The sequence below is a fragment of the Mustela putorius genome, unplaced genomic scaffold (genome assembly GCF_011764305.1).
Source record: "Mustela putorius furo isolate JIRA1106 unplaced genomic scaffold, ASM1176430v1.1 tig00000095_pilon_pilon_pilon, whole genome shotgun sequence".
Classification (NCBI taxonomy): Eukaryota; Metazoa; Chordata; class Mammalia; order Carnivora; family Mustelidae; genus Mustela; species Mustela putorius.
The window spans coordinates 10,929,922-10,953,390 of NW_025421280.1; the positions used below are offsets into that span (position 1 = coordinate 10,929,922).

The following is a 23,469-nucleotide window of genomic DNA, read 5'->3' on the forward strand; positions in this document are numbered from 1 at the left end:
CTGCTTTCACCTCAGGTCATGATCTTAGGGGCATGAGATTGAGCCCTCCCTCAGGCTCCATGCTCAGCACAGAGTCTGCTTAAGATTCTTTTTCCCCCTTTCCTACTGTTCCTCCCCCACCATGCTCTCTCTCTCTCAAATAGATAAATCTTTTTAAAAAATAAAACCGAAAGACTTAAAAGGTAATAAGCAGATTTATCCATATGTGTGTATGTGTATTTATAAACACATATTTTCAAGAGAGTAAATGGACATTTGTCATTTTGACCTCCCAGACTCCAAATCCAAAAATCCAAGAAGTTGGAGGGGATAGAATGTTCCCTCTGCATGACCATGGCTGTTGGTATGTGGCTAACGATGCTTTAGCTCAGAACTTTGACAATTAAGGGGGACCCAAAAGCACATCAGCACCAGAAGACTCCCAGTCTGGCTGCAGGATAGTTCCAGGTGCCTGATAATGGGACCCTGGATCCAGAAGCAAGTGCAGCCCACACAGAGCTGTCCCTGTGACTCTTCTGACTGTGCCTCACTTCATGTGTCCCTTGGTTCCTCACTGAGCCCGTCCCCAGCCCTCTCTTAGCAATTCATCAGCTCTTCTTCTGACATCAGTTTCTGCTGGTGGTGACCACTGGTGGAAACAGGAGGGCTTCAGAAGAAACTGGGAAGAGTGGTTGCCACTGGGGAAGGGGACAGCCGATTTCGGACAGAAAGGAGACATTTTTCAGCACACAGTGTTTTATTTTGTTTGATTATTTTAACCATGTGTATTTATTTACTTTATTTTTTCAAAGTAATCTCTTTCTCCGTCATGGGTTCAAATGCATGACCCTGAGATCAAGAGTCACATGCTCTCCTGACTAAGCCAGCCAGGTGCTCCTCAAATTAAAAATATGTTATTTTTAAATTTTTATTTATTTATTTTAGGGAGGGGGAGGGGAGAGAGAATCTTAAGTAGGCTCCACACTCAGTGCAGAGCCTGATGCAGGGCTTGATCTCACAATCTTGAGACTGTGACCTGAGCAAAACTCAAGAGTTGGACAGTTAACTGACTGAGCCACCCAGGCACCCCTAAAATACTTTAAATGAATGTTTTGTTTTGTTTTTAATAAATTTACTTTTTGAAGTGTTCCCATAGAGTAGCATCTGGACAAGAAAAAACTGTTAGTAGCAGGCACAGGATAAAAGGTTAACCAGTACACTCTTTCTTCTGCTCAGGTCCTCTTGCCAGGGAGAGAATCTTAACCTGGAGTGTTCATCTAGAACTCAGAAGGTCTGTGAACTTGAATGGGGGGGGGGAGAGAGGAGGCAGTAAACCACAGTAGCCTCTGTAGTATCCATGAATATTTCACCAGCAGAAAACTTAGAAATTTTCATATCACATTCTACTTATTACGATATCTCAAGATATCACTTATACTCATCTGTACTTCTAAATTACCTTAGGTATTATACCTGCCACTGATCTTATTTAATGCATTAAGAAAAAAAAGCATATATATCACTATATCATACTTTCTATTTTTCATTTTATTTTTATTTTTTAAAGATTTTATTTATTTATTTGACAGAGATCACAAGTAGGCAGAGAGGCAGACAGAGAGAGAGAGAGGAGGAAGCAGGCTCCTTGCTAAGCAGAGAGCCAGATGCTGGGCTTGATCCCAGGACCCTGAGATCATGACCTGAGCTGAAGGCAGAGGCTTAACCTACTAAGCCACCCAGGTGCCCCTCTTCTTTTTTCTTTTAAATTGGTTACAGAGACTAAGGTTTTACTTATCTATTTTTTTTTTCAGTAAACTCTACCCCCAAGGTGGGACTCAAATTCAGCACTCTGAGATCAAGAGTCACACATTCTACTAATTGAGCCAGCCAGACGCCCCCCATTGTCTCTTTTCTTAATTCTCTTACCTATAAAATGTTAACAATATCCTACCCTTTTTCATACAAACCATGTAAGCGATATAATTTTAATTTCTTGAAAGAAAGTCAGACCACCAAACTGGCCCAAACAATTCAGCAAATGGTAGTCTACAGTTTACTGCTTGAGGAGATTAATATGTCATATTTTTGTGCTTCTACATAAAGTGAGATCATGGCTAAGGGCAAGAAATCTGGGGTCCCATTCTGGCTAGCCAGGGGTTTTGATTCTGCCACTCAACTAAACACGGAGCCTTAGACTAATCACTGATACCCACCAAGCCTGGTTTACTTTACAAGATAGGGATAACCAGTAGCCTTCTTTTACAGGCTCAGACTGGTGATAAAATGATAACAATTGCTAATAACTGCCAGGTTCACAGCACCTGGCACATAGTCAGATATCAGGAACCGTAGTTGCCCTCTGGGGAAAAAGACTAGATTTGGCCAAAGGGAGACTTGATTTCCACTATATTGTAGATAGTGTACTATATTATGTTGTTGCAACTCAGTAAGTGGTCACAACTGTTACTATTGTATCCAAAAAGTCATCAAGTCAGTAAACATTAAATTCAGTTCACTAATAACCTCCTAGGCGATCAATATTAATTTATTTACTCCTTTAGGTTCTCTAGGTGAAAACTTGATCTAACCTGCAAACACGTGAAAAGATAATACTTCCCATGCTGAACTATGTGAAATAAGCATATGCTCCAATTTAATTTAACAAGAGGGATAGAGATTTACTTGCTAGGGCTCTTCTTTCATTCCCCAAGCAAGCTCTTATTTATAGAATGTTAAGTTTCTCCCGTACATAAATTTGTACCACCTCCACTCCTACCCCCAAGGAAACTATGGAGGTGTGGGCGGGAGAGAGAATGATCTAAAGGAAATCTTTATTCTGAAATTAAAATAAATATCTTCCCAATACCCAAGGAAAAGTCTGGAAAGGCTTCCTTTCGTTAAAAACTAGACATTTTTAAAAACATGAGTAAGGAGACTAAAAAGCACCACCATACATTCCAGAACCACAAAGGATGAAAAGTCAGGCTGCCTCTGAACTCGTCAGGAACGCAGAATCTTGATCTGAGCTGAGCCTCATTACAGGACAGTGGGGAGAACGTCTGTCTTTGTAAACCAACATGAGGCTGATCTTATCCTTAAACACTAACCACATGTGGAAAAGAAATATATATGGGGCGCCTGGGTGGTTCAGTGCGGTAAGCCTCTGCTTTTGGCTTAGGTCATGATCTCAGGGTCCTGGGATCGAGCCCCATATCGGGCTCCCTGGTCGGTCGGGAGCCTGCTTCTCCCCCTCTCTCTGACTGCTGCTCCCCCTACTTGTGCTCATTCACTCTCTGTCAAATAAATAAATAAATAAAATCTTCCCCCCCAAATAAAGAAAGAAATACATGTAGTACAAAATGCAATGCTGCAAGGTGAGTTCAAGGGTGTACATGGCAGAGACATAAAGGAAAGAGTGTAATTCTTCCAGTCATTTGTTTCATCTAACAAACCAAGGGTACCTGCTGTCCACTGGTAGCTGTGAGGCCGAGACGAAAGCCAAACAAGAGAGGCCCCTGCCTACCAGGAGGTCACAGGCCAGGAGGTTTCAACAGCAAAAATGTTCTCTCAAAAGAATGATCAAGAAGGAGTGGCAGAAAGAAGGGCAGCATCTTAAGAAATGAGTTTTTTAAATTGCCAACACCACAGGGATGCTGTCAGCAAAATTCAGACTATGAAAACTACAGGACAAAAAAACAAACCAAAACTAAAAACACAAAAAATGTATACAAAGGATTACTTAAAATTATGACATTTACAAGAAAACTGGAAATCAGAACACCGGGTATTTGATGGTGTTAGGGAATTACTGTTGATATTTTAGGTGATGGTAGTTAAATTACTTATGGGCAACCAAATATTATGCCTGGGACTTGCTTTAGAATAATAGGAAGGCAGGAGTGCCTGGGTGGCTCAGTGGGTTAAAGCCTCTGCCTTCTGCTCAGGTCATGATCTCAGGGTCCTGGGATCGAGCCCCACATTGGGCTCTCTGCTCAGAAGGGAACCTGGTTCCCGCCCCCCAGCCCCTGCCTGTTTGTGATCTCTGTCAAATAAATAAATGAAATCCTTTTTTTTTTTTTAAGATTTTAATTATTTATTTATTTGATAGAGAGAGAGAGAGAGATTACAAGTAGACAGAGCAGCAGGCGGAGAGAGAGAGAGGAGGAAGCAGGCTCCCCGCTGAACAGAGCGCCCTATGTGGGGCTCCATCCCAGAACCCTGAGTTCATGACCTGAGCTGAAAGCAGTGGCTTAACCTCCTGAGCCACCCAGGCGCCCCAATAAATGAAATCTTTTTAAACAATTTAAAAATTTAAAAAAATAATAATAATAGGAAGGCAGAGTAGATGGGAATATAGAGGAATCAGGTTTGGTCTTGGACTGACTTTATTGGGGTTGGGTATATGGGTTTGTTAAATATTCTGTGCTCCCATTGAAAACCCCTCATACTAAGGTTTGGCTGTTTTTTTATTTAGCAGGGAAGATTTAACAGAAATCACAAAGGTGATGCAGTTTGCTGGCTAGGGAGAAGCTCAAACTGGACATGAAAATCTTGCTCTTGTGAGTAAATACCCTTCCAGTATGTGCCTTCTCTCGTATTTGTATGATATGGACTGGACCATTCTTCTCATTTTCTAGAACTTCCTTCCTCTGGCACCTCTGATTCTTTCTCTAGGCATGGTGAGAGATTTGCACCATTCCACCTGTTCTCAGGAGTGTCCCCCCCTCCTGGCCAGCTACCTTCCTTTTACAAACATCTGTCTAAGGCCAGGGCGCAATCCTTTGGGTGACTTTTTTAAGAGTTGCAGACCACCTTGGCTTCATTAGCCCGAGGCTCCCACTCATGTAGATGTAGGGGTGCTACATCTCCAGCTACAGGTCAGCACCCACATGCGGGACCTAAAGGGCAAGCTCACCCAAGAAAGGATAGAGGGCCTAGAAGACATGAAGGGGCCAGCAGCTTGCTTTCTGACTGGGGATTTCTGAAGAGCAAGGGTTCTCAAGGAAATGTTCAAAACCCTAAAGCAATCTGGAACCATTTAGATGCCACAAAATGTTTGACACTCATCTCCCCTTTCTCTGGAGGGTTCTCTCTCTGAGATAGCCTTTCCTATATTTCTTCATCTCTACTGTCACCCAGGTCTGTACCATCATTTTTATATTCCAAGTTCTCCATAGCTTGGTACCTGAGTCGGTCCTGGATCGAGAACATATGGGCAGAAGTAGAAATGAGAGACCATTTGGGATCTATCCGATTTGTAAGGATTTTTCCTCAATGATAATGCCCAGCATTAGTTAAGGTGCTGGAAGAAGGCATTGTATCTCCTTCTGAAAGGCAATTTGTCAGTTGATATTTAAATCTTTTAAAATGTGCATATCATTTGCCATAATAATTCTGCTTCTGGGAATTTGTCCTATGGGAATTTGCTATGCACAAAATGTATGTATGGGAATGTTCCTGATGGGAGCTATTGCAAAAAAATGTTAACGACTTAAACATCCAATGATAAAGGACCGTTTAACTGAATTAAAGCCATTTCATGGAGTAGTACAGAGACATTAAAATTATGTCTTAGCAGCATATTTAAAATGGGAAAAAAGTCATGCTATATCAAGTGGCAAAGCAGATTATAAAACAGTACATATATGGGGCGCCTGGGTGGCTCAGTGGACTAAAGCCTCTGCTTTCAGCTCAGGTCATGATCCCAGGGTCCTGGGATCAAGCCCCACATTGGGCTCTCTCCGCAGAGAGCCAGCTTCCTCCTCTCCCTCCTTGCCTGCCTCTCTTGCCTACTTGTAATCTCTGTTTGTCAAATAAATAAATAAAATCTTTTTTAAAAAAGTACATATCTGGGGCGCCTGTGTGGCTCAGTGGGTTAAGCCGCTGCCTTCGGCTCAGGTCATGATCTCAGGGTCCTGGGATCGAGTCCCGCATCGGGCTCTCTGCTCAGCAGGGAGCCTGCTTCCCTCTCTCTCTCTCTGCCTGCCTCTCTGTCTACTTGTGATCTCTGTCAAATAAATAAATTAAAAATCTTTAAAAAAAAAAAAAAGTACATATCTATGATATCAACCCTGTCAATTCATAGAATATACACTAATGCACCTGTGATTTCTCCATAATAGGATTATGCACACTTTTAATATTCTTTGTAGTCCTCTGCTTTTCCCAAAATTTCTTCATTACTTTTTAAATCAGAAAAAAAACCCACAAAGTTTTTATGTACAAAAACAAGAAAGTAATTTTGGGGAGAGCGCCTGGCTGGCTCAGTTGTTGGAACATGCAACTCTTGATCTTGGGGTTGTGAGTTCGAGCCCCATCATGGGTGTAGAGATTACTTAAAAAATAAAATCTTGAAAAAGAAAGTAACTTTTTTGCCCTCTTCCTCCTCCTCCAGGCAGACTGAAGGACCATGGTATGGATAACAATAGCAAACACACATGAAGTGCTTTCCTTGGCCAGAAACGAGTGCTTGAGCTCCATATTCATTTAGTTCTCATTTAGTCCTCGCCACCAGGTGCCCAAGAAGATGTCCATCTCCTGTCAAAGCTGGGCAACTCCAGCTTGCAGAGAGTTTTTCCAACCTGCCTGTGGATACACAGCTGACTGAGAAGCCAGTGTTCGAACTGATTCTAGAACCCACAGTGCCACAAAGACAGCCCTACAAAACCCAGGATGGAATTCTATATTATGCCATAATAGCGTGTTCCAGGGGGACCCAAGTCCATCCAGACCAGAATCCTATCTCTAGAAAAATCACCAGGCAGCAAGCTGCCAAAGGAGGAATTCACCGACCCATCACAGATGCCTCCAGAAACCTGTTCTTTATTAGTTCAGCATGCCACCTCTGTTGGAATGGGAAGTTTCTTAAACTTTCTAACATCCCTGTCAGGGAGTTCTTTTGGTTTGTTTTTTGCTTTTTCCCTCTAACTGCCCTCTTTGAGTATCTTGGACCAGCCTAGCCGCACCGATTAGCCATTCTCCATTTCCAGACACAAAGCCTGGTTTGCAGAAGGTAGTGACCCATGTCTATCGGCTGAATGAAGGAATGTAAGCTGCTTCTGGGCAGGGATCATGTCTATGTCAGTAAGCACTGTATCTGTGGCATCTAGATATGGTGCTCAATATAGAAAAATCTCAAGATAGGTGTGCTGGCTAACTAATGAATTAATTATATCACCTTGGGTCTTATATCTTCTCACTCTTTCAGGACCAGAGAATTATTTTTAGTCTATCTAAATTAGAGCTCCAGTTCTTACCTCCTCACTCCTCCCTTAATTGCTTTAGTTGTAGGCTCTGGGTATCTTTCTTAAAGTGCTGAGATCAGATTTGTAACCAGTCCCACTGGCAGAATTCACCAGAGATTTGCACAAAGGGATTGTTAATTATTTGGTTTGGTTTCTGTATCCCAAGGCTTTTTCCTGCTAAAATAAACTTTGCCACCCTCTCCTAGAGCAAAACCGCTAGTTCTGCTAACTGGGTCACTTGCCAGAGAGCCAAGATTCTGTCTTTTTTTTCTCCTGGTCTTGTCTAGGGCCAAGACCCAGTGAGTTGAGCTCTAAAGACTTGCCAAGACTTTCTATTAATGCCAGTTCCTACCATCAGCCCATATCCCCACGCTCCTGCCTTCAACCAGACCCTCCACTTCCCAAGGCCACTTGCCAAATTGTGTCTCTGGAAAGTTTGAAGCAGTTCCTGGCCTAACATTTTTCACCTGGTGCCCTGGCAAAGGGCACGGGTCCAAGGTCACAGCTGCCATCCTTCCTCTGAGGTCTTGGGTGTGAAAAATGCTTCAAATGAAATCCTCTCATTGAGCCAAGCATTTCTGAGCCCACTGCAGGTTCCCTGGGAAGTTGGATCAATGGTCCAGGCTCCAAAGACAACTGTGTTAGGAATTTGGTAGCAGCTTGTTTTTAGAAGTCTATATGCGAGGCCAGTTAACTAATGGAATTGTCTGGTCTAGAGGAAGAAGGTCAAGGAGAATTCCTCAAAAGGCAGGTGAGCATTGTCTCTTTCGGGATCGGGGGAAGGGAAGCAAGTCAGACAACTTAATGCTATTAACTTCTTTAACAGCTAATAGAGATATTATAATAGATATATAGAAAAGTGACCAAATAAGTATATTTATCAATTATATAGGAGTAGAACAAATACATAAAGATATTCAAATAAGTGTACACATCTTGATAAATATCCACAAATCAGAACCCTTACTAGCACCTCAGAACTGCCTACTGCTCTGTATCCCCCAATTTTGCCTATTTTTGAACTTTTAAAAATGGAATCATGCAATATGTAGTCTTTTGGATCTGTTTTTGTTCAATATTGTTTATGATATTCATTGGTGCTATTTAGTATAGCAGTGTTTTGTTGATTTTTATTGATGAATGTAGCATTTCATTTCGTGAACATACCTTTATTTATTTATGAGTTCCACGCTTGATGGTTATTCAATTTCCAGTTTAGGACTATTACCAATAGCACAGCTATGAACATTCTAGTCCACGTCTTTGAGTGAACATAGGAACACACTGCTGTTGAGTATATATTTAGGAGTGAAATTGCTGGATCCTAAGGAATGCAAATATTCAACTTTAGTAGCTACTGCCAACCAGGTTTTCAAAGTGTCCCAATTTACACTCGGCTAGTCGTTCAGGCTCGTTGTTTAGCTCTGGATTTTTAGTATGGTGGTTAGGAACAAACCGGTTCTGAAAACAAACTCTTTCTGGTCATGTGACCTTGGACATGTTATCTAGTCTCCAAGAGCATCAATTTCTTCAAGTCTGTCTAATAGACATATGACTATATACTTCATAGGAAAAAGTGAGAACTGAGTAGAGTGGGCATTAGCTTAGTACCGTGTCTGGCATAGCATGGGCCCTCAGTAATAAGTCATCATCTAATGATTGCTACCCTAGCTTCATTCCCCAAAAAGAGAGGGTTTGTGTGTGAGGGAGACCTCAAGGGAAGCAACAAGAGGCTGATTCGTTCTTGCTGGAACTCTACTCAGTCTCCTCGCCATTGCCATTTTGTCTTTACCAAAGTTAATCTACAAACCACCAGTGGGGAGCACTTAAACGGAAATCTTGACCCAGGAGTGGAGAAGATGGGATTCAGCTGAATAGTGTAGACCTCAAGAAACCAGGCTGGAAAGAACTTTTTGCCCTCACACCGGGGAAATGCCTGTCAAAGCCAAGCCACGCCAAACCAAACCACCCACCAAAGGAGAGAATGGACAGACTGGCTTCAGAAGTGATCCTAGCATTTCAGGTTCTTCTCCAGTGGGCCAGCCAATGCAGACCTATGCTGCCCAGCAAGTTTCCAGAAGTTTGGACAAATCTGAAATCAGTTCCTCTCACCCCTTTGCCCCTTCCAGTCCTTCCTTTTCCCTGCCGGCTTAACTCCAGCTCTCAGCACTTAACGCTAATACCTTTGGGCAGGCTCCACCGGGGAGTTTAACTAGCTGCCAAGTTAAATAACGCGGAGGATCCTAAGCGGTCTTCCCAGGAAGTCAGAAATCTTCAGTACCCGAATTAGGCAAGGCCAGTTACTTACCAAAACTCCTTTTCATTTCCTGTGTATGTGTGTATATATGCACACACAATATGTATATATCACACACCCATATATGTATGTATATATGCATATGGGTGTGTAATATATCCTTCTTCATAAATGATTGTTTCCTCTGGGTTGCACACCAAAACCGCATCGCAAGAGGAAAACACTTTTGCATGAGGCGCCTGTTTTCCCCACTGCGCCTCACAAAATGACACGTCAGCTGACAAACTGCTGCGTGAGGGTATTGGATCTGATTCCTAATTAAATGGCATTTCTAAGCGAAGGGTTGTCGATAGCAGTGAATATATCTACATATACACATACGTATATACACAATGAGCATACATAACGCATATATAATATATATTTAAATATGTACACTTAATTACATACATATTTAAACGTGTATTTAATTTGTGATTATATATGCATCCAGTAGTCAGAGTAGAGCGCACTAAACTGGAATGGGTAGAGACTGCAGATCTGCTCTTGGGGGAGAATCCCCCTGGCCTAGGAGTGCGAATTTCCAGGTTTCCAGATACGTAGCTAATGTCCTCTGATGTGATTGCAGAGGGGGTTGGGAGGATTCTGGAAATCATGATGGGTTTGCACCACCGCCTGATTCTCCTCTTGGCTGCAAAGCCGGCCGCCCTTGGCTTATAGGCGCCTCTCGCGTTCAAGGGTGAAAACCAGTCTGTGGGTGCACTGAGATTTGCAAACTAGTCCCCAAATGCAACGGGTGCTGCAAAACCGCCGCCGGGTGCAGTGGGACGGGCACTCGGCCACCCTGGCTGTGGGCGCCGCAGCCTCCCTGAGGACTCGGGCAGATGCAGTCAGCTCTGGCCCATCTGTCCCTGGAGGCCCGGGCCCGAGACTGTGCTTGAGCGCGCTGTGCGGGGATCCGGAACCCGGGAGCTCTCCGGGCGCGCCCGGCCTCGTCTGGCCGGGGTATCTGGGGCTCTTTGTCTCTTGGCCGCACTAATCCTGCAAACCGCGCACCGAAGGCGGAGGCCCCTGAGCCTTGGACAAGCCCACTCCTGGCAAGCCGGTCCGAATGTTTTCAATAAAATGCTTCCTGGGGTGGGGGGGGGTGGGGGGGTGGGGAAAAGAAAAGATCGCAGAAAATTTTCTCTGCAGAAGTTAATCTATTTTCAGCGGTTAAGCGTGGCACCATGTAAATCAGATCCTAAATATCCCTTTAGGAAGAAGTAAGAAAGGGAGGAAGGGAGGTGGGGAGAGTGCTTCAACCATGAAGTTTGATTTGGGGTTTTTGTTTTGTTTTCCAAACAAGTTACGGCGGAGCGGGGAGAAAACATCGAATCCGCCCGGTGGGTGTTTCCCCAAGCCCGGCAGCCTGGAGCACGCCGTCTGCCCCCAAGCTGCTCAGCTCCTGGGGGAGATAGCAGGAGGATGTATTAAGTATTGCAACCTAAGACTCAGGTGAGAAAATAATAATACTATTTAAAATAATAGTGCCTCTTGCCATCTAGAACCAACAGACAGATACGAGCGCCCAGAGCTGGAACTGCAACACCTTTTCTATGGTAGAAATGCTTGCCTTTCCCCTCGGTGATGCCGGCAGTGGTGTAAAGTGTGAGCTTTTGCTCAAGGAAGAGATTTTCCTCTGAGGCTGTCTACACCCCGGGAAGGCGTCTGCTAAGTAATTTGTCCTCAAGTGAGGGCGATTCCTGGCATTAAACAACAAAAAAATGGAAACAAAAGTCATCATTGCAGTGTTCGGGTTAGTGACCATAAAAAGGCCAGAGGGAAGGGGGCAGGAGGAGAGGGGAGGCTCTAGCCGCGCCAGTCATATTTAATATGCTTCCCACAAGAGAAGCCCTTGCAGAATCAATAGACAGCCGCCAGCTGTGCTTAAACCTGCGATTTCAATTAAAACATTGCGCTCCAGTCCTTGGGGTTGAGCCTGGATCCCCAGTCAGTGGTGTGCGAGTGGCTTGGCACGGGTGTGGTGTCCCACAGCCGCAGATCCCCGAGGTCGCGGCGTGGGTCAGGCCCAGCCGAGCCGCAGAAGCGCCCGGCCTTGGCACCCTGCTCTGCAGCGTGGGAAGAGCACAGGCCGCCCAGGGGCGTCAGGTTCAACTCTGGCGGTGGTCCCCCACCGTGGTCGAGGTGTTGAGGACCAAGCGTGGGCCAGATGGGCAGAGGCAAAAGTGTCTGGCTTTCAGCTGAGGTGCGGGAATGAGAGGGACCTGGGGCTGAGAGGCCTCGGGGCAGAGGAAGACCCCACGGTGGGGCCAGGCCTGGCAGGCCAGGAGTAGTGGGCCGTGGTCCGCACCATCCAAGTGAGGCTGGCTTCGGCGGGCCTAAGCATAGGAGGGCAGCTCCAAATGTGGCCCCTGGGGCAGAGCGCTCAAGGCCTAGTGGGCCTCGCCTGGGCCAAGACCCAAGTGCCTCCAGGAGAGGTGGCTTGCTTGGTCCAGTTGCCCACAAAAGCACCTGACCTCCAAAGTGGAGATTTTGTACCAGTCTGGACTGGGGAGACAGATGGGACCTCTATCACCACAGTCTTAGCCCACTTTTAACCATTGCTTTGAAGGACAGATCTTCTTTAGGGTGAGACGCTTTGGAAAACTTTTCCGTAGAAGGATTCCCATCCCAGAAACATCTGCGTATCCCTGGAGCCTCCTATTGCCCTTCAGGTGGAGTTATTTTGGATCCCCTCTCCCCAGTCACTAAAAATGTGTAGGTAGAAAAACAGCGACCCGTCATCTCACAGAACTCTGCCACCAACTTCATAAAATGGTCAAATTTTCATTCCCAAGGTTGTCCCTCTTTGTTTTAACATTTCAGCCTTAAAAAAAAAAATGCTGCAAATGAGAATGAATTTGAAGGATTGAGGGGCAGCGAAAGGAAATCTCAGCACTCTCTCCACCAAGCGCTATGTTTCCCGAGTCCTCTTTTATTCTGCCTGAAATCATCTCGTTTACAGAAAATATTTGTTTGCACTATTAGTTGGTACTGGAGTTAATTACTCAATGTGTTAACGTGAAGTAATATGTATAAAAGTAGGATCAGTGTTTATTGTGTGGGTGAGCTGTTGAGCGGTGCTTGAATAAACTGCAATTAGGGTTAGATAGAGATTAATTAACATGTGAGTGGCAAGGTGTAAAATAGTCTCCAACCCTCCACTTCAATATAATCTGCGGGCAAGGGAAGAAGTTTGTGGAAGCTAATTAAATACTTTTATAAAAGCCAGTGTATTCACCCAACATTTGGAAAGAGAGGCACATTAGGGGCAACTTGTTTTTACCCAAATGTTTTCTTTCTGTGGAGGTAGCACTCCTTTGTGATGCCGGGGAGAGCAGGATGGCTTATGCAGTTACAAAAAGCGCTAGGGATGGCCAGGCAGGTTCACGGAAAGCCTCTGGAAGCCTTTCAGCCTGATGGAGCTTTCAAACCAGCAGATCTTTCGTGCTGCCGAGATCAACAATTACCCAATTTGGAAAGGGGGTTGGGGTGCAGTGCCGGTGACTGAATGAGACACGCAGGAAAGTCGGGATAGAAATTCGGGTTTTCAGCCCCTGCGGGTGTATTGATATTATTTCAATGTCGGGGTGAGTTGTCGGTTTGTTTCATGTTTGGTGGGGGTGGGGTGTGAGTGTGTGTGTGTGTGTGTGTGTGTGTGTGTTGGGGGGGAGTTCTGCTGTGTTGTTTTCACATTAACTTAGGGATGGGGGTACACTGGGTCTGGAATTCCGCCTCTCTGAACATCTAAATTCAGTGAGCTGTATATGGAAATATTTTTTCAGACGAGCAAGCTTCTTTCTAGCTTTGAAATCTCGAAGTTTGGGGAGAAGAGTTTTAGGGGGACAGACTTGTGCCTGCTGAATTTAGAGGCAGTAGAGGCAGTTTCCCAGCTTGGCAGGGTGAGAAAATCAACCCACTGATGTCACCCTCCAGGCCACTTTCCCTCGGAGACATCTCTTTGTTCCCTCCCCTTGCTTTCCAAGTACACTTTTCCTTTCCCTCACCTGCCAGGTCAATATCGGGTCTGAAATTGCACGACAGAGGGAGAGCGGGTAGTAGAGAGAAGTTCTGAAGGGGAAAAGGAGCGCTTTGCCTTCAGTTACAACTAGACCTTTCCCATCCTTTCCTTGATGGTTTTCTGGGATGTTTTGCAGCTGAGAGGCCTCGGGGCAGGATACTCAGTTTCTCAAGACCTGTTCCTGAGTGAAAAAGGAAAGGGTTTGCTTCCAGTAGCATTTTCTGGGGCTCCACAAGATCGTGTATCTTTGGAGATAAAATTCACTATCAAACCCTCAACCCTGTTTGCTCATATTATACCCACCGTAATCCTCTTAAACTGTGGTTGCGGCTACAAAGCTCGTGGTCTTGCAAAAGCCGGCTGGCAAGATATAATTGTCCCGCAAACAAAACCGTCCAAAAGTTTTTAAAAAACCCCTGCACCTCCTCCTCCTCCTCCCCAAACCTAATTCTCTCGCTCTCTCTCATGCTAGCCGTCCTCCCCACCCCCATAAGAACCCTCAGCCTCGACCACTTTTGTTGTCGCCAAGAGCACCCGGCCTGTTGAAAGTGCTGGAGCGTCTTTGAGCAGTTTGTTGTGATACGCAGGTGGAATGGTCTGCAAACAGATGAATTCAGCCCCTCCAAACCGAGCGTGGAGCGCGCTGCTTTTGTGCGCCCGGCACAAAACGCTGAATTCCTCCGAACTTACTTGGGGCCTGTCTAGAAAAGGGCCTTTTCTTCCCTCTGCTTGTACCTCTGGCCACACTAAGTCTCTGCCCGCCCCCCTTCAAGCCCCCTCCCTCTCCCCTCTGATAATCCTTCTCTTTATTTTAGAAAAACACAAAACCCGGTTCCACGCGGTGCTTTAGTGGCTAAAAGTGAAAGAGCTGCCTTGGCAGAATTCAGCTCTATGAATCACTTCGGAAAATTGGTTCGACTGAATGGCCTTAGGAGGAAAAACGTTTTAATAGGATCCAGGGGAGGTTCTGCTGTTTCAATCTGCTCCTTAAACAGGTGGAGATTGGACCTTCTCAATTATACAAACAGTAAGTACCCATCAGCAGGGAGAGCTGCCCTCCGAATCCTCCCCGCACGCAGCCCTAAACCAGCCTTGGAGCCGGGCTTTGCCTCAGAAACCCGATCACAAATCAGCGATTCTGATCGATTAGGATCTCAAACAGTACTCCAGCTTGCTGTGTAGTCTCCCCCAGCCGCAGGCGGGGAGTCGGCCAGAGAGGGGGAGGCGCACCCGCAGGGAGCTGAGGCCCCCCGGGATCTGGGCGCGCGGCCTTGCTCTTCCGGACGCTACGGGGTCGTCCTTAGGCGGCGGGAGCTCTCTCCCGACCTCCGACGCCAGCCAAGGCGAGCTCGTTGTTTTTGCATAAATTAATATTTCCCCATTAACAAGTTCCCCCCTCCAAACGCGGCGCCCGCGTCCATGCGCCACATCCTAATGAGGTAATTATCATTTGCGCGTGTTCGGGGCTGGCGCCGGCTCCGTGGGTAAATGGCAGTTTATTAGCACGATGCCCAGCTCGGCTGCAGAGGGCTAAGGGATAGTTCAGCGACTAGACGGACACCCAGGGGCCCTTTGGGGCGGCGCGTGCAGGACCCTCTGCCCTCCCCGCGTCCCTCAAACCTATAGGCCCCCAAAGTTGTGAATCACGCACAGAACTCTGCCTGGGTTTGGGCTCCCCCCACCTTCTTTCCACCGGCAAAACCATCACGATTCCTCCCCCTCCCCCTCCCGTCTCTTCCCTCCTTCCCGATTCGCAAACCGCTCGCACTTTCCCGAGGGGAGCGCGGGCGCCAGTTGCCTCCTTTTAAAGTTTGAGGGGCGGTGGCGGCGGCGGCCGGCAGGCGCGGGGGAACACAGGGGCCGCTACGGGAGCCGCGCCGCCGCCCATGTCATTCCACTTCAAGTGACTTCATGTGATGTCAGCTGAATGTAAAAGACAGTGATCTCACGCGGAGGGGAAGATGTTTGCCATCAAAATGTGACAGAGGAGACACGCTGCATGGCTCGGAACGCATCTCTTTGGCGGTGGGGGAAAGAGGTAAATGCGAGGTGGCTCTCCTGGTCCTCTTTAACTTTGCCCCTTCACTGTCCAGCTCCCCGCACGCGTGGCGGAGGCCAGGGTCCAAGGAACGGCTCAGGGGGGGTTAATTTGAGGCTCTTTTCTTTCTTTCTTTTTTTTTTTTTTCTCTCTCTCCTTTTCCTTTGTAAACCCTCCCCCTTCTTCCCCCTTTCAAAGTCTCAGGGCAGGGGCTGGTGGGTTCCTTTGCGCGCCGGGTTAATGGGCGGTAATTTGGTACCCTTGGGTGCACTTTGTTCTGCCCCTGTTCATTTGAATGCAAATGGGTGACCTGGACCCGACAAGGTGCTTATTAAATTGCGGTTTCCCTCCCTGCCTTTTCCGGAATGCAGACTTAGAGAAGAGAGGCTGCGCCCCGGCCCAGTCCAGCACGGCAAGGCTCGGCTCGGCGCGCCATGGCCAGCTCGGCTTCCCTGGAGACCATGGTGCCCCCGGCCTGCCCGCGCGCTGGAGCGTCGCCGGCCACTTCCAAGACGCTGGCCTTCTCCATCGAGCGCATCATGGCTAAGACGTCGGAGCCCCGTGCGCCCTTTGAGCCCCGGCCGGGGACGCTGGAGGCAGACGGTGGCCAGGGCAAGAAATTGCTCAACCTCTGCTCGCCGCTGCCCTGTATGATCCCCCTCCAGCCCCTAGGCTACGAGGTGCCGTCCAAGACGCTGCTCAGTTACTCGGAGCTCTGGAAAAGCAGCCTCCGGGCGGGCGGCGGTGGAGGAGGAGGAGGAGGAGGAGGAGGCGGCGGTGGCGGGGGGGCCCCGGTGTGCGGCGCCAGCGGCTTGTGCAAAACCAACTGTGGCGTGTGCTGCAAGGCCGATCTGGGCCTGGCGCCGTCTGCGCTGCCGGCGGGCAGGGTCATCAAGCCGCAGGTCATCAACCAGGCGGTGGGGCTGCCGGCCAGCGGCTCGCTCTACTACTTCAACTACCTGGACTCTGCCGCGTACCCGCCGTCTGAGCTCCTCGGAGGCCACCTCTTCCCATCCGGCCTCCTCAACGCACAGGCCCCCGCTGCCCTAGCTGCGCACCCCAAGCTCTTTTTGCTGGAGAACGCCAAGTTGGCCGGCCTGGCCGCGGACAAGTTTCCCCATCCGTCCCCCTATACCCATAAGGAGCGCTTGCCCGCGCCGCTGGAGCAGGTGCTGAAGGAGAACTCGGCTCTGACCGCAGAGCGCGGCGGCGTGAAGGGCCACAGCAAGCTGCCCGGGGGCTCTGCGGACGGCAAGCCCAAAAACTTCACCTGCGAGGTGTGCGGCAAGGTGAGGCCCCGGGTCCGTGGGGGCTGGGAGGGATGAGCAGGGACAGCTGCTTTCCTGAGGGAGCCTGGACAGCCCCTTTCTCAAGTTCAGGAGCTTCCCAGTAGTTATCTACTACTCACATTGGGGGCCTAGTTGGGCCTCAGTTTCCTTCTCTGTAAAATGGGGATGTCGTTGTCAGCGGCTACACGGGACTGGCGTGGGCGCAGTGGGTCGGGAAGCGGTTTGCGAAATGAAAAGGGCTCTGGTTTCTGAAGGGAGTGTTGGTTGGGGGATGTAGGCTATGGCCTCTCCAGTTTGATTCTACTCTCTCGGACGGACACACCACAAGGCCCCCTCGTGTCCTTCCATAGGTGTTTAATGCTCACTATAACCTCACCCGCCACATGCCGGTCCACACCGGAGCCAGACCGTTCGTGTGCAAAGTCTGCGGCAAAGGCTTCCGCCAGGCCAGCACGCTCTGCAGACACAAAATTATCCACACCCAGGTACGTGGCCCCCGGGTCCACTTCGGCCCGCGCGCAACACCCCGCCTGAGCGACGGTGTTGGGGAGAGGATGGCAAGGGTTCCCCTTACCCCTCCCGGGGGCCCCGTATCCCTTCAAGGTGCCCCTTCAAGGTGCCCCTGAGGTGGCTTCTCCTAGCCGGGGCCTTGGCCTCACTGTGCGCGCGCCCCTTTCCGCAGGAAAAGCCGCATAAATGCAACCAGTGCGGCAAAGCCTTCAACCGCAGTTCCACGCTCAACACGCACATCCGCATCCACGCGGGCTACAAGCCCTTCGTCTGCGAATTTTGCGGCAAAGGCTTTCACCAAAAAGGTAATGTGCAGGGCGAGGCCCTCTCTTCACCTCTCACCTCGGGACTCGGCGGGTCACTCCGAGCGGGAAGGCAAAGAAGGATCCGCAGAGAGGGAGCGTGAGAGCTGCCAGCTCGGGCGCAGCATTTCTTTGGAGTCGGGTTGTGACCGGTTTGGGTGGAGGATCTCCGGGCCGGGTTAGTAGACCTCGCTGGAGTCAGGCTGGTTGCATGGGGAGACTCCGAATTTGGGAAGTGGGAAGGAAGAAGGGGGCCGAGGGAAGGGAAGTAGGAGAAAGAGAGGATATTGCCCTATAGAAAAAGCTTGCCTTTGTAGCCGGGACACCCCTTTCAGATGAAAAAAAAAAAAAAATCGAGGCAAACTCCACCTCCTGGGAATAACAAGACTGGGGGAAACCATTATTGTCCCCAAGACCTCCAGGCCCGGCGCCCGGCTTCGGTTTTCCAACGCACTTTTGGATCTCCAGGTGGTAGCTGGGGGGAACAGAGGGAGTAACTTTTAAAATGAGAAGATAAACAGAAAATGAGGGACGAAGCCCGGGTTCGTGCGAATTTCTTCCAGCGAGGCAGCAGCCGGGAGAAGGACCCGGTGCGTCTCTGGGCTATGCAAAAGTTTGCTGGCCAGCCGAGCACAGCGGGAGGGACGCTGCGCCGGCCTGTGCCCCGGGCGGGGCAGGGGCGCAGGGCGGCTATGCCGGACTCGGCCCTCCATCCTGTCGTGAGAGCCTTCTGCTTGATGCAGACGAAGTTTGACAACTTCTTCACTCGGAGAGGTCGCGCCCGCCTAGCCAAGCGTCGCCGTCTTTGCGCGGGCAACTGAGCCAACCCCGGGACGCTCGCGGGCCACCCCCACCCCAATCCTACTTCATCCCCCCCCCCTCCTTTTTTTGTTTTTGGTCTCCCGTAGGGAATTACAAGAACCACAAGCTGACCCACAGCGGCGAGAAGCAGTACAAATGCACCATCTGCAACAAGGCCTTCCACCAGGTCTACAACCTGACCTTCCACATGCACACCCACAACGACAAGAAGCCTTTCACGTGCGCCACTTGCGGCAAAGGGTTTTGCAGAAACTTTGACTTAAAGAAACACGTGCGCAAACTCCACGACAGCGTGGGGCCTGCTGCCCCCTCCACAAAGGACCTGACTCGGACAGTGCAGAGCTGAGAGCTACTGCCTCGCCCTCCCTTCCAGCCCCGTCCAGCCCCCAAACAGATCACACGTATAAACTTATTTCTAAAATTAAAAGAAAATTAAAAAAAAAAACTATAGCAGAGAGGCTAAAATCTATTTATCGAAACCAGCATATTTTTTGGAAAGCTAAACGTTTCCTCGATGACTGGCAGCAAACGCGTGGCTCCCACCTTTGTGTATTCGGGAAACTTATTTAAACCCAGTGCGCTGAAACGCATTTCCTCCCAGGCCTCCGCTTCTCCTCGGGCGGCGGGTTTTCACCCCAGCCTGTCACGTGAACGCCCCGGAAGAGCGCGGCGCCCCCAGCCATCTTTATACAGCCATGTAAATCCTCCTGTTACAAGCGAACTCGGAATATATACATGTCTAACACAATAAACAGAATCACTAGTGCTCGTTTTCTTTCCCCCCGCCTCCCCTCGCCGCCAGGTCAGCTCAGCAACCCCAGAGAAGGAGAAGGAAACAGGCGTTTATAGCATTTCCCTGCCCAAATGCGACTTCCTTTGGGGTGCTGGGACCAGGGTGAAGCCAAACCCGTGTTCCTGCGGCGCTTGCATGTTAAGAGCCACCACCACACACCCCCCACATCGCCAACCTCCCCCCACCCCGCCCCTACACACCGGGAGCGAGGGAGCAAAGGTCTACATCGGCCTACACGTGGTGCCAAGTTTTTCTCTGGTGACTCTTCCGACGCTTGGGATTCTGGGTGTTGCCTTATTTGGGTGAGAAAATTTAAAAAAAAAAAAAAGGAGGGGTTAAAAGTGGATGGGTGTGGGAGAGCTGGGTTAGGTGCATCTATCTTTCAGCAAATCGCCTTTCCTCGAGAGGGCAAACGGCCGGGGCAGTGCCCAGCCTGGGAGCTTCTGGGCATGTTCCCTTTTCTGGGCGACCTCCGGGCGGGGGCGGGGAGACTCTTCCTCCCAGTTTTCCCTGGAGACAGGAGCTGGAGGCCAAGGGTCCCCAGCCCAGCCGGAACTCCGAGGCTCCCTGGCCGGTGCTGATGATCCTCCGGGTGCTGTGCGCCCTGCCGCGGGAGGGCGCCCCCGGACTCCGGGAGCTCGCAGCCGCCGCCTCCCGCGCCCTGATTACCGCGCAGTTAGCCCATTTTCTGAATAGCTATCTCCGCCGCCGAGCATGCTGATGAAATGATCTCACGCTTGCTTCCTAAGTAATGACCCAAATTAAGAGAGAAAACAGAGACCCTTCAAACAGCATTACATTAATCATCTAATCATTCCCAGGAGGGGGTCGGCCGCCGCCGCCCCGTTTGATCCGAATCTGGATAATCAAGAGCTCAGATTACTGGCTCGGCGCGCCGGACCTCCCCCCACTCCACACACACACTCTTAATATTCGCGCCGAGATTCAGCCCACGTCTTCTGGAACGCTGTTCCCCGGCGTGGGGAGGAAATGCGGCGCCGGGCCGGGGAGCGCGCTCCACGCAGCCTTGCGGTGGCAAGGGCTAGGGCGGCGGCAGCTGGGCGCCCATCCCACGCGGATTTCCACGGCAAGTGGAGGTTATTTGGAGGGAAAGATAGTTAATGCAAAAGGAAACTCTCTCGTAACTTTGAAGTGACTTGAGTGTGGGTTATCCCAACACCCAGTATACAGTAGGAGCTCAGCGCTCCTCGCGCCAGGGGGCTTCCACGATCATAAAAGCTCACATTTTCCCCAGGGCTTGCTCCATTCCGGGCTCTCGACACACGTGCATTCGAATGTTCACAGCAACCCTCAAGCTGGGGATGATTTACGGACGGACAAAGAAATTGAGGCAGAGATAAACCAAACGCCTAAGGTCACAGAACTGGGTAAGGCTGGGATTCGAAATCCGGGAGGCTTTTCGGGAACCCAAACTGCCTTCAGTTCTCGTGGGTGGGGGATGAATCTGTAGGTTGGGACCCGCAGAAAGACGTTCGGCTTCTGCGTGGAAGCTCTGTCCTGGTTACAGCCAAGGGTTGGGTCCCGACCCCCGCCCCATTTGCAGACCCATTGCGCAGGGAAGGAGAATTGTCGATTTTGTTTGCACAGAGGACGGCGACAGCTTCCTCAGGCTGTCGCGGGAGTATTTTTAGTACCTCCGATTCAGAAATAGGAACGTGTACATTAGAATTCCATTTCCTGAAAGGAGAGCGTCCTCGTTTTTGTAATCCCCCACCCCCCAAGTCTGGGAAGACGCAGTGAGGGGAGGGGGAACGAGGAAGCGAGGAGGAATTTAAATGTTAGCTTGTTCTGGCTGCAGTTCGCTGAGGGGAGATTGGGACCCAGAGGGATATGCAGATTTAACTCCGAAATCTCCATGGATGCCACAAACCCCAGGAAACCCCAGGATGGGCGAGGAGGACTTGGCGGCTAAGAATATGGAAATATCGCCTTGCTTTTTCCCAGACATCTATCCCCAGGGGATTGCGGGCTGGTTTGAGGAGTCAGCTTCCCCCTCCCCACCTCCGTGCTCATACCAGGTTTTATTAGACCCTCCTTATACACAGACACACACACACAGACACACACACACGCATACACACACACACTCACACTCCCTCCCTCCCCCATTTCTGGGAGATCCGAAGCCCTGTGACCATCCTCTTAACCAAAATCTTTCTCTTCCTTCATTCCTGAAAGGACCCTTGGCAGATTCACTTCTTGGAGACCAGATAATGGCCAGGACAAGCCCACCTTCTTTTTAAATAGTTCCAGAACTTTGGGTAAGGGGCGGACACCACAAAAGTTGGTGCAAATCATGCACTTAGAGAATTGGGTTAAAAAGTTGGCCTGCGTGTGGAAATCATGATCAAGTTCTCTTCTTTCCCTTTAAGAAGAAAAGATTTAAAAGAAAAAAAAATTAGATGGGGCACCCCCATCCGGGGAAACCACTTTCTAACCTCCAAGGGAGAAAACTTTGAGAAGTTCTTCTGTGCTAAGTTTTCACAGGAGAAAACCCAAAAAGTGTCACCCATCTCATAAAACCGGAGACATTTTGTTTCCAGGTGACAGTTCTGAAGATGGCGTGCTTGCAAACAAGACAGCAAATGAAATCCGAGAAATGGGTGGAGTAGGACGCATTTTGTCTCCTGGACTGCTTATCTCTGCGGTAACTGTGACTCTGAGGCTCACCTGAGCAGTGTCTGGCATGCTCCAGCCTCCGTGAGGTTGTTTCCGCATAACCTGATTGTTACTTAACCTTCACAGCGGCTCCTGTCAATCGCTCTCACCTGAGGAGGTGTTATTTCACATCTGGTGGTAATTGCAGATAAACAGAGAGTTCTCCTGTATAGATAGGGCTTAGCTCTGCTTTCCACAGGTTTGGAGTCACTCCTTCTGGTTTATGATATCTGCCTCAGGTGTGGGATTCAGGAAAGGATTCCTTCACCTGCCAAGGAGGACCAAGAGAAAAGGAACCTTCTGCCTGAGCGACTAAACACCTTTCACAGCCAGCGAAGGTTCTGAAGCCAACATTAAGCCTTTCAGTAACCATCTCAACTAGGATCCTTCTTAGCTATTCACCATGCATCGGAATTGATGGGTGAAAGGCTCTGTTTTCTGATTTTTTCCCCCCTATTCATATTAAGCTGTTTGAGTGACTTGTAGTTTGTAATATTAATAAATGACTTAAACAAGGTAGCCATCAGCTGCATATTAATCTTCTAACCTTGATTAAATGAAAGAGGCCGCCCTTAAAAAATATTTTAAAAAAATCAAATTGCGGGGGAGGGGAATCCTGTCACAGACACAAAAAAGACTCCAATTATCTTTTCCCCTTCAAGATGTTTGTTCTGTCCATGACTGCTCACACTTCAGCAATCTTGCCAGCAAGACTCAAAAAAAAAAAAAAAAAAAAAAAACCCTCCTTCTTCCAAAGCCACAGCCTTGTACATAACAGATTGTACAGTCCTATTGCCTTAGGCGGGTTAGAGGTTCCTCTCTGCAAAGAGTGACACAGAGAAGTTGCCAGCATCCAGACATATTTTGGGGGGTACTGTACTCGTTCTTGCCTTGGTTGCAGAAGTGGATCTATGTGGTCCCCATTTTGCTGTTTGGCTCACAAGAGGATAGGAGGCTGCCTGAGCTCCACGCGAGGGAGAGTTACAGCAGCAAGGCATCCAGGTGTGCTGGAGGTGAAGGGGCTGGGGGCGGAGGAGGAGGGGGGAAGGAGAGAGGGGTGCTCAAGAGAGGACAGGAATCTTGAGAAAACGCTGGGAAATAAACAACCTCAAGGCAGCTGCGTTGCCCTTTTCCCTGCACTTCCCTCTCAAACGTCTGAGCAACCAGTTTGCTCCTAGAAACATGTTAATTGCCAACGGAGCTCATTAAGGCATGCACATGCAAAACACAGCAAGAAAGATTAAATGGACAAAAGCGCAATAATGAACTGTCAACAATCGGGCCCATCTACGACCAGGATCACTCAAGAATGAGGCATTTAGAGGCAACAAAGGATTGTCTGGGACAGGAAGAAAAGACGACCTAGACTTTTGTTTAGTCAACACAATTGATTACAAATGAGAGATTAACAGGATAGCTTCAGATTTTTTTAAAAAGAGGCAGAAAAGAAAAGTCCAATTAAGTCCACCGAATGTTAACTACATTGCGTTCCA

At 48.9% G+C, this 23,469-nt stretch overlaps 1 protein-coding gene across 3 annotated transcripts; it reads left to right on the top strand.

Annotated features, from left to right (window-relative positions):
- The first annotated feature begins 6,693 nt into the window (after positions 1-6,693).
- Positions 6,694-18,949, top strand: FEZF2 (FEZ family zinc finger 2). Of its 3 annotated transcripts, XM_045078289.1 has the most exons (9): positions 6,694-6,991; positions 7,940-7,974; positions 10,829-10,977; positions 14,359-14,570; positions 15,448-15,581; positions 15,953-16,870; positions 17,221-17,355; positions 17,553-17,685; positions 18,591-18,949. In XM_045078289.1, the coding sequence occupies exons 6-9, from the start codon at positions 16,016-16,018 to the stop codon at positions 18,848-18,850; spliced, it is 1,383 nt and encodes a 460-aa protein (XP_044934224.1). In that variant the 5' UTR covers positions 6,694-6,991; positions 7,940-7,974; positions 10,829-10,977; positions 14,359-14,570; positions 15,448-15,581; positions 15,953-16,015; the 3' UTR covers positions 18,851-18,949. The 3 variants fall into 3 exon arrangements, with proteins under 3 accessions (XP_044934224.1, XP_044934219.1, XP_044934228.1); XM_045078284.1 differs by having other exon boundaries at positions 6,694-7,974; XM_045078293.1 differs by having other exon boundaries at positions 6,694-7,974; positions 15,467-15,581.
- The last annotated feature ends 4,520 nt before the right edge of the window (positions 18,950-23,469 follow it).

What these genes read in the sequence shown, in the direction of transcription:
- FEZF2 (XM_045078284.1), top strand. Translation starts at nt 16,016, where the DNA reads ATGGCCAGCTCGGCTTCCCTGGAGACCATGGTGCCCCCGGCCTGCCCG. An exon ending in CCTGCGAGGTGTGCGGCAAG is followed by an intron (nt 16,871 to 17,220) that starts GTGAGGCCCCGG and finishes GTCCTTCCATAG; the next exon opens with GTGTTTAATGCTCACTATAA. An exon ending in ACAAAATTATCCACACCCAG is followed by an intron (nt 17,356 to 17,552) that starts GTACGTGGCCCC and finishes CCCTTTCCGCAG; the next exon opens with GAAAAGCCGCATAAATGCAA.